Raw genomic sequence first — 10,031 nt, 5'->3', positions numbered from 1 at the left:
CCTTTGAGAGGTGTGATGACCTGGTTCAGGAACAGCGCGACGGCCCCCCCTTGGGCCGCTCGGTCCAAATGCTCACAGAAACCAAGGTGGTGGATGGCAAATGGCATTTATTGAGGAAGAACACGGTGTTATATAGCCTAGGTTTACGATGTCATTTCCATCTGCTTGCATCGTAAAACTGGTATCACCTAAACGCTATTGGCTACCTGGAGAGGGGTCTTATCGTTTCATACAGCACGATATCTTCCGGCCGCCAGGCCCTATCTGCCTACAGCCAGGCTTTGCCCTTCTCCTCATGGCTACATCACAGTTCTTAGAACGACCTACCAAGCAGGGCATCTTCACATTAACTTCTTAGAACAGCAGCTAAAAATTTAACATTGGCTCACATTAAAACTATTTTAAAATATGTGGACAAAGGTTAAATAGCTGTGAGAAAGGCCTCACGCTGCAGAAAGCTTTCAATACTTTTCCTGTGCAATTTGATCTGAAAAAAAGGAACAAAATACGAACATTCATCAGTTCAATTCCTCCCTAGAAGAGTTACTGAGGTGATGAGCTAGCTCTGTTTTGGGGCTTGGTACTTAATCTAGTGGCCTTGCTGAGGCTAAAATGAAGTCCATCTCTGTAAAAGCCTCTCTCTTGGAGGTGCCTCCTGGACAGAACAGAGCACCTGTGTCTAGAGCCACCATTTAATGCCATAGGCCTGAGGGAATAAAACCAGAGCTAAAGCTGCTTTCTGGAAAGGAAAAGCAAAAGCTACAGCCCAGAGCCTTGGTTCTTTAAAGAAAGAACTTTTAAAAGGACCAGAGTGTATCAATTAGCATTTTGTTACCATCTCCCACACCCCTGCAGACTGCTCAACCTGCTTTGTTAATCCTGGTTGGATTCCTCCAAGGACAAGTATTTCCAGAAAGAAATTGAGGAAACATGCTGTGACACAGGCTAAGCCTGACTTTTAGCACTGGGCTGAGCTCTTTACTGGGAATTGTGAAGGGCCAGTGCTTCCCACACATCATCAGGAGAAGGATCTTTCAGCCTGCTCCATTCTCACCTCCCCAGGCATCCTGGGGCACATGCAGCAGGGCAGCAGCACCAAGCTGCTGCTGTGCTCACAGCAGTGCAAGGGGACAAGTGCTCCATCCAAACCATGGCACTTACTCAGGGCACCATTTTGATATCCACTGAGTCATAAGCTGAAGCTTTCATCTTTTCCAGTGGCTTCTTAAAGAGCTGCCGCAGGGCCTCATAGTCAGGCTTTGCCTCATATTCCAGTGCCGTTACTTCTTGCAGGTAGCTCTGCAGGGCATCTGCAAGGCCAACAGCATCACTGCATGGAGCAGCACAGTAGCCCCAGCTATCTCTACAGAGCTGCCAATATGTGCCTCTCCAGCAAGGCTCATGGATACAGCCAATAAGTAGCAGTCCTCCTTGTTTTGCTGTAGAAACAAGGGATTTGCCCACAGGAGCTTGTCAGTCCTTGCCGTGTTTGGTCACCACTGTCAGTGGCAGCCACTCTGGACAAGCATACCCCAGCACAGAGAAGGCTCTAGCTTTAGGTACCCACAGTCCTCCTTCCCCAAAGTCCCACTGTCACAGAGAGCAATCCCATACCTGGAATGGATCTCTGCCTGAAGCACAGCCGGAGAAGGCATTTCACATCTTCTCTGTACCTGGAATGATCAGTGCAGAGAGCTGTCAGATTAGGAGCAAAGGAGCAGGCACCTAAGCAGCCTGTCTCAGGCAATAGGAACAGAAAAGAAACAAGGCTGAATTCAGATGGCCACATTCTGAATGGAACAGAAAACAGGATTCATCAAACAACCTTTGGCCAGGCTCAGCTTTTACATTGAGAGTTACCCACAGCCCTATAAGTGTCCTGTACCCAAGCGATTTCTCTTCAAGCACAAAACTTCTCTCCCTGCTTTCTGCTTAGCAAGAAAGTAGCAAGGGTAGATGAGATGATTTCTCCTACTTTTCCTTCTTCTCCATCACAGTTTCCACTTTGTCCTGCTCATCAGACCAAGGCAAGAAGCCACAGAGCCATTTCAGAAGACAGTAGCCCAGAGATTCCAAGTCACTTCTGCGAGATGGTCCTGATGGGAAGAAAGAAAGATTCACAACAGAGTTTGGGAGACCCAGGCTAGTGCCTCTCCTCCAAAGGACACCAGCACTTTCTGCACAACCCTGGAAGTGTGTATTTGACATGCCCCCTCTGTAGGACAGGCAGCCTCCTGAACGGCACAAGACTAAAGAGCAGAAGAAATGCAAGAGCTTTGGTAAGATGTGCTCTGGGCTATCAACACTTCTGGAATGCTGCTAACTCAGTTACCTCACGGCCTCTGGAGGAAGATTTGCCCAGTCTGGACACTGGGAGAGAACAGTCACATCCTAGCCAGGAGAGGAACTGGCTAATTTAAATGCCTTCCCAGCTCTCACTGCTTCAAGGTCAGAGCAGAGCCTGCTGCAAATCTGTTTTGGGCAGGGATCCAACCTGGACTGAATCAGATCCCTGCTAAGCTAGCACAAAGCTGCCCTGTTTTCTATTCCTTGCATGCCTGCAATAGCCAAGGCTCCAGATGGAGCAGGTAACATCCCTGCACCTCTTGCTGCAGTCACTGAGTGACCTGCCAAGTCCCAGTGCAGCAGCCCAGAGAGAGGCAAGAGTAAACAGCCCAAACAGGAGCTTGGTTCCACATGCATATGAATGCCTGGAAAGCAGGAGTAACAGAAACGCCAGCAGCAAGCCCCAGCTCCAGCCATCACTGCCACAGCAACAGCTCTAGAGCTGAGCTCAGGAGAGAAACCAACTCACCTGCACCCTTGTGGCTGTCCACACTGATGAATTCTATTGTGCCCTCATGAGGGGTCCTGCTGCCCTCACGCCAAGCCACATGCTTCCCTCCTGGGCAGTAACGGAAGGCAAAGCAATAGCCTGTGAGGGTCACCTAGAAGACATTAAGAAGTACAAGCCTGAGTATATGCATGGTGTGAATTCTGCTCACAGTCCCACAATCCTGCACCACAGCACCTGCCTGAGCACTGCACAGGCTGCACTGCCCAGCCCCAGGAACCTGGGTGTTGCTCTATCCTATTTCTCAAGCCCACCTGCACAGCACCGCTCCTTACCTGCATGTGGTCTGCTGGGTTCAAATAGATGTTCTCAGCTGTGATGTTCCCATGCACATACTCATTCTCATGGATGTACTCCAGGCAGTCCAGCTAGGAGCAAACAGAAGAGATGAGCATATCAGAGCTACACAGACTCCCTCAGCACCTTGCCTGTCACTGAGCTGGAGCCTCCCCAGCTTCTTGCAGCTGTGTAGAGAGGCAAACAAAGGTCCATGTCTCTCAGCCTCTAATGTTCAACCCTCAGGTTTCTCTCATTCTCCTTATCCCAAATTCCTTCAAGGTGACATACTGTCTAAAAGATATTACTCAAGTTTACTACAAGCTCAAGAGATGCTACTGAGAGACCTCAACCAACCCCCCAGGTCAGCTTTACACCATCTTTGAGAGATCCAGAAGAACATTATAGGTACTTTCTGTAAAAGTCTCTTAGGATGCAGTGGTTTTCTACATACCAGCCGGACTGCAATCTGAAAAGCTGCCTTCTCCCTCAGTAGATGCAAGCCATCATTCAGGACAGACTGAAGAGTTCGCCCTAAGTCAGAGAACACCAAAAACCTACAAAAGACAAGGGTTTAGAACAGAGCACTCCATCTGGAAACCCTGCCGTAGCCACTTGCCAAGCCATCCCCCTGATTAGAGCCCCCTTCAGCTCCAATGGGTCTGGGCAAACATTCCCAAAACTTTTGATAACAGGAAACTTCTTGAAAAGGGGAGAGATGCTGATCAAGTGTTGCAGATATAAAGCCTGAGTCTCCCCTTTGGGTTAAACTTAAAAGGCAGGAATAAGGGGAAAGAGGCAGGAAGCCTAAAAAGCAATTACTTCACCAGCAACACAAGGCCTGAAGGGAATGGGATAATGGGGCAAACTATTTCTTAATCAATGAGATACGAGGAGTGCATAGGGTTGGGAGGCCAGAAGTCAATGAGAAGAGGAATAGCAGACAGCAAGAAGAGGGAAAGTGCAAGGTGGTGGCAATTGTGGATCAGCTGTGCCCTTCAGAGTCTGCTCACCTGTAGCTCTCTGCATGCAGTCCAAAGCCAACACAATTGGGGATTCCCAGCAATGGCACAGAGTGCCCCTTCCTCCACTTCTCCACTAGAATGGGAGAGAAGAGGATAGAGTGCAGCAGATGCTGCCCAGCAGATCCAGCAGGAAGGAGCTCTGTCGGGGATGCCCTTTCTCCAACGGGTGCTCTGCCCTGGGCAGCTACAGCTGGATCCTCTCTTATAGTGATTCTGTCCCAGAAATGCCAGCCTTATGTGCTGGGGTGTCTGTGTGTCAATGCACAGTGCTGCAGAGCAAGAGTAGGACAGACAGGATGCAGGAATACCAGAGCAGGCTAATGTGTGTGGTTGCTGTAGAGCAAGGGAAAATGAGTAAGATGGGAGAGAGGGCTGGAGAAGATTTTTACAGTCCCCCCAGAGGTGTGGGTTTGATGTGAACTCCTCCATCACCCCAGCCCATGTTTTGTGGCTCAGATTTTTGGGTCAATGCAGTAAATACCAGACAGGAGGTGAAATAAGTGCCCATGGAAGTGGCACAGAAGAAAGAAGGAACCAAGAAGGTCAGACCGCAGGGCTGAACAGCTACAGTGAGATCAAGACAGGGCAAGAGACCTTCAAAATGCAAATACTGAAGTATCCAGGTACATAGGGGCTCCTGGGAGAACAGGCTCCCAGGACTCAACTTCTCAGCTCTCTGGCACTACCCAAAGAGTGAATTAGTTCATTCCAGCCTGGCTGTCAGAGAAACCTACACAACTGATGAGAAAGGGGTGGCAGTTTCCTACAAGCAGCCTCCTCCCCACCCCTCCAAGAAGCACCAACCTGTGGCCACCTTCGCAGCTCGCTGGAAGAAATTCTGTTCATTGTAGAGCCTTCCACCTTTCACATCCTAAAGGGAAGAGGAAGGAGCATTACTACAGCCACACCCCCCTGCTAGAAGAGGGGGCAAGATCGCTACAGACTGCAAGATCTTGGGCAAGATTGCTACAGGACCATCACTACTCATTTTAAAGAGAGCAACAAACCCCCACAAAGAAATAAATATCAGAGCAACAACAAAGCTCAGGTCTTTTGGGTCACTAATGCTGCACCCAACCACCACAGATACTCTGAGATCAGCACAGAACAAGGGAGCAGCTGTCTAACGCTGGACATTTCAGGCATTACCATTTACAACTGCCTGTGGGTTAGAACCATGTCAACAGCACAGACCTGCTGCAACCCAGAATGAGCTCCAGCCCCAAAGCTCAAAGTGTTAAAAGGAGCAGAGGTGACCTTGTTACTCACAGCACAGATGCTGTTATTCTATAAACAAGCAAGTCTCAAAGAACTGTAACATTTTATTCTAGTTGCCAGAAAGGGATAAAGTCTGTAGCTCTAAAGCTGGGCTGTGTGCTGACATCTTACATCCATCTTTTTAAATCAGCAAGAAGCACTTTCACTACTGCTGTTACTGAGTGAACTGAAATGCATATAGTTTACAGTCAGTATCACAGAATCCCAGACCTGTTTGGGTTGGAAGGGACCTTAAAGCTCATCCAGTTCCAACCCCCTGCCATGGGCAGGGACCCCTTCCACCAGACCAGGTTGCTCCAAGCCCCATCCAGCCTGGCCTTGAACACTGCCAGGGATGGGGCAGCCACAGCTTCTCTGGGCACCCTGTGCCAGTGCCTCAGCACCCTCACAGGGAAGAACTTCTGCCTAAGAGCTCATCTCAGTCTCCCCTCTGTCAGGTTAAAGCCATTCCCCCTTGTCCTGTCCCTACAGGCCCTTGCCCAAAGCCCCTCTCCAGGTTTCTCATAGCCCCTTCAGGCACTGGAAGGATGTGTGTTTGCCTATGCACATGTATACATATATTCAGCACACTGCAAACTAACTTAGGACAGATGCCATCACACAGGGGAGGAAGCAGCAGTTTCATATTCTAGCTGGTTTGATCCCAAAGGCCCTACCCACAACTGGCTGAGGTAGCTGGAGGATCAGCAGGCCCCAGACAACACAAACACCCATGTTCCAGAGGGTATTTTATTCAGCACCTTGCCTGGTGAGCAGATTTGAGCCACCAAAGCCAGGAGCCCAACTGCTCTTGTGTGCATTATCAAGACTGCACTCCTCACCAGGCAAGGGCTGGGCTGGGCCAGCAGAAGGCTACCAAGCACACCACCAAAAGATGCCAAAGGTGCAAAACAGGGTGGTTGGGAGTGTTGTGTACACAAGTTCCCTTCTGTAAAGCTTCGCACCTACTGTTTCTTGTTTTGTGGCACTTGGCTGTCTTTTCTCGTTAGCACTGTTCTTTCTCCAGCCTCTAAATGACTCAAAAGGGATGGTGACTTTTCACCAGGTCCCCCCCTGAGCTGTCAGTACTGGTCGTCCCACAGACAAGCAACCCCAAGTGCCACAGCAGACAAGAAAATAGACTCTCTGCTCTGGTTTGTGAGTTACTGAATATCAACCAATTGGATTCCACTGCAGAGCAGCCATTACTGGAAACAACACGTTTCTGGAGAGCCCAGGTTATTGGCAAGAGCCTGGAAAGCTGGCTCAGAACTCCAACTAGAACTACTGTTTGATTTGAAAACATGTTCTGGCCTTACAGAGCCTCTCAGTGCTAGTGCAACACACTACTTCAGCCCAGCCAACCAATTCTAACCTCCCTGTTTCCCCAAACTTCAACAGGATACACACACTCTTACCACACAGGAAAAAAGGTCTGACATTAGCGAATTGAGAGCTCCACCTTACAGCACCAGATCCAGTTTTGGAGGTTACTGAGCCTGGCAGATCAAAAAGGCAAACCTTCTGTAGTTCGGGCTTGTGGGGGTTTTAATCCTTGTATCTATTTTCTTCACACCTTTAGTGGAAGAGCCAAATTCTACTGAAATCCAAGCATGACACTCTCAGGAAGTTATATCCATCTCCTAAGAGAGGTGGGGCCTCTGTAATCACCTTCTCCGAGTTTCTGGGATATTCCTCTCAGCCCTGCAGGGCAGATAGGCCAAGCTCTGGAAACAGCACACTATGCACTTTACTATTCCTTACCCAGATGTATCAAAACTCACAAGTTTGAGGGAGTATCTTTGCTTTTGAGGACAGGCTCCAGATGCTGACTGTGCTGTGGAAGGATGGAACAGATGTGGTTACAAGAGCACAGGAAAGAAGCACTGCGGCATCAGCTGCACCATTAAACACAGCCCATGCAGCTGCTTCTACTTATCCTCCACTTCTTTCACTCGGTCTTTGCAGGAGCATCCTCTGTGACAAGGTCTTCCCAGATCCCTACAAGATAATCCTTACCTTGCTCCAGAAGCACAGCACCCTGACACACTGCAGATGCAGCTCTGCTTAAGCCACAGAAGCATCTCAGCATGGCCACAGTAGAGGGGTGCTTTGAAGATGGCATGTAAAGAACAAATCATTAGTAGAACCTCAAAGGCACCCCCAGATTCGTTTGCTGAACATTCCCTCCAGCTCAGTTCACAGTTTGTCAAATCTGTAAGAGATGCCAAAGTCCCTTCTGCTCTGCATGGATGTTAAGACTATTATGTGGCCTTCCTCCACCATAAGGACTTACACCCACTACTTGCCCTTGGGGTACCTCCTCTGCTCCTTCTCTTAGACCAAGTGCTAAACACAGGTTACCTGCTGCTCAACACCCAAAAGCTGTTTCTATAAAACCACTGTAACAGCAACAATATTTTCTCTTTTTCCAGCCTCACATCTTTACAAAAACGTAAGCAGATGCCCAGACTTTGTTATGTACCAAACATAACTAATGAAAAAAAACTAAAGCCAAGTATCAGGCAAAACTTACTAATGGAAAAAATCCCCCCAGAGTAGTTTCCAAGTTAACAACAGAGAATATGATTGAAACCTTTCCTTTAGAAGTTTACAAGCAGACTGAAAAGATCAGTGGTCACTAAGCAGCTGAGAAGCAGTCCAGATGATTTAGCTGGCTTTTGGCAGCCAAAACAGGCTGAAAATCCAGAACTGGCATTTGCTCGATATTCATAGAATCCCAGACAGGTTTGAGTTGGAAGGGACCTTAAAGCTCATCCAGTTCCAACCCCCTGCCATGGGCAGGGACACCTTCCACCAGACCAGGTTGCTCCAAGCCCCATCCAGCCTGGCCTTGAACACTGCCAGGGATGGGGCAGCCACAGCTTCTCTGGGCACCCTGTGCCAGTGCCTCAGCACCCTCACAGGGAAGAACTTCTGCCTAAGAGCTCATCTCAGTCTCCCCTCTGTCAGGTTAAAGCCATTCCCCCTTGTCCTGTGCCTACGTGATACACCAGTGCTGGCAGCAGTTCAGGTTTGAGCCTAAAAACCAGAAAGGTGAAGCACGGCAGCAGCCGCGAGTCCCTGCGGACAGCCAGGTACCAGGCCCCCCGCCCGCCCCGGCTCCACAGCACCTTCGTACACCAGCCCGCAGCCGCCCTGCTCCAGGAGCCGGACCAGCTTCCACCGCTGGCCGCCCTGGTCCGTCAGGACTACATCCACCGGCAGGGGCTCAACCGGGCCGGGCCGCAGCTTGCGGGGCGAGCGAGAGCCGAGCCGGGCCGGGGACCGTGCTGGTGCAACCCCCGAGGAGGCCGCGGGACTCGTGGACGGCTGCTGCGACGGCGTGGGCAATGTCGGCTCCTTCTTCTCCTGCTGCTGCTCCTGCGGCAGCGGCACGGGCAGCCTCTCGCCACAGGCCGGGCAGAAGCGGAACGTGTGTTCCACACCGAACCCGCACTGCGGGCAGAACCAGCTCACCCTGCGGGACACCGGAGACAGCCGTCAGCGCCCGCCCGCCCCGGAGGACCCCTCCTTGCCCGCCTCCCTCCGCCACACCTCGGGGAGCCGCCAGCCGCCTCGCACTGCGGCTGCTCCGCCTGCTGCCTCGGCCGACCACGACCCCGCCGGCCGCGGCCCGACATAACCCGCCAACTGACGGCCAAGCCGCGCTTCTCGCGCATGCGCCCGTACCAGGCAGCTACCGCGCATGCGCCCTAACCCGCACAACAGGGCTGCCTGAGGGGATGGAGGGGCGGGATGGGGCTTGGTGAACTCAGGCAGGCAGGCAGGAGGGGAAGTTGGTAGCGGGGCCTCCTTAGGCAGGTGCTTCTATCTACTGTCAGACAGACTGCTCCTTCCTTCAGCAACCCCCTGAATAACAACCTTGGGAGCACCAGACTGGTTCTTGGAAGCTGATGGGTGTTGGTCAGTGGTGTAGGGCCAGGAGGAGTCACACGGTATTCAGTGTTTGTGTGTGTAAACCATCCTTTCTGTGCACTGCGCACCTATAAACCTCAAGCAGATGCTAAGGGATTGGATACAGCAAGTGTCAGTGGATGTGGACCCACCTTCTGGTGGGTGAGACCCAGGTTTGCTTGGGGAAGGTTCCTGGACCCCATGGTGGGGGACAGAAGGGCAACTGAGGTGTGCACAGTGGGGACCATGGCTTTGTACAAGGCACAGGACAAGGGAGAATGGCTTCATCCTGACAGAGGGGAGACTGAGATGAGCTCTTAGGCAGAAGTTCTTCCCTGTGAGGGTGCTGAGGTGCTGGCACAGGGTGCCCAGAGAAGCTGAAGCACAGAATCAGACTCTACAACTCAGAGTTATAAAGCAGGTATGTTTATTATAGTGCCGGGTGCAAGGGGGATCACTCCTCCTAACTTGCACGCTGAGGATTAAACAAGCAGATATTTATTACACATAAATATGCATATTCATTAGGTTCCCAAGAATTTGAAGGGGATATTAGGTACTCATTATCATAAGACTCCTTCCTTTTGGCACTTGCCCACTGCCCTCTGGTGGTCGTGGGGAGGGGTCTTCAAGATGAAGTAAGCAGTCTTCCTCAGGGTGCAGTTTTCACCTTTGGCACAGTTGGATGCCCCAGTAATCAC

General features: G+C 50.9%; 1 protein-coding gene across 2 annotated transcripts; it reads right to left on the bottom strand.

Annotated features, from left to right (window-relative positions):
* Window positions 1-87: 87 nt before the first annotated feature.
* Window positions 88-9,077, bottom strand: VRK3 (VRK serine/threonine kinase 3). Of its 2 annotated transcripts, XM_031050484.2 has the most exons (12): window positions 8,971-9,077; window positions 8,547-8,893; window positions 7,197-7,249; window positions 4,960-5,026; window positions 4,144-4,228; window positions 3,585-3,687; window positions 3,130-3,222; window positions 2,816-2,948; window positions 1,976-2,096; window positions 1,615-1,673; window positions 1,162-1,310; window positions 88-487 (listed from the first exon to the last, which is right to left on the bottom strand). In XM_031050484.2, the coding sequence occupies exons 1-11, from the start codon at window positions 9,054-9,056 to the stop codon at window positions 1,162-1,164; spliced, it is 1,296 nt and encodes a 431-aa protein (XP_030906344.1). In that variant the 5' UTR covers window positions 9,057-9,077; the 3' UTR covers window positions 88-487. The 2 variants fall into 2 exon arrangements, with proteins under 2 accessions (XP_030906344.1, XP_030906345.1); XM_031050485.2 differs by lacking the exon at window positions 1,162-1,310.
* Between the last annotated feature and the right edge of the window lie 954 nt (window positions 9,078-10,031).

This window comes from Melopsittacus undulatus, chromosome 8, assembly GCF_012275295.1.
Source record: "Melopsittacus undulatus isolate bMelUnd1 chromosome 8, bMelUnd1.mat.Z, whole genome shotgun sequence".
NCBI classification, from domain to species: Eukaryota; Metazoa; Chordata; class Aves; order Psittaciformes; family Psittaculidae; genus Melopsittacus; species Melopsittacus undulatus.
This window is presented reverse-complemented; position numbering and strand designations above follow the sequence as displayed.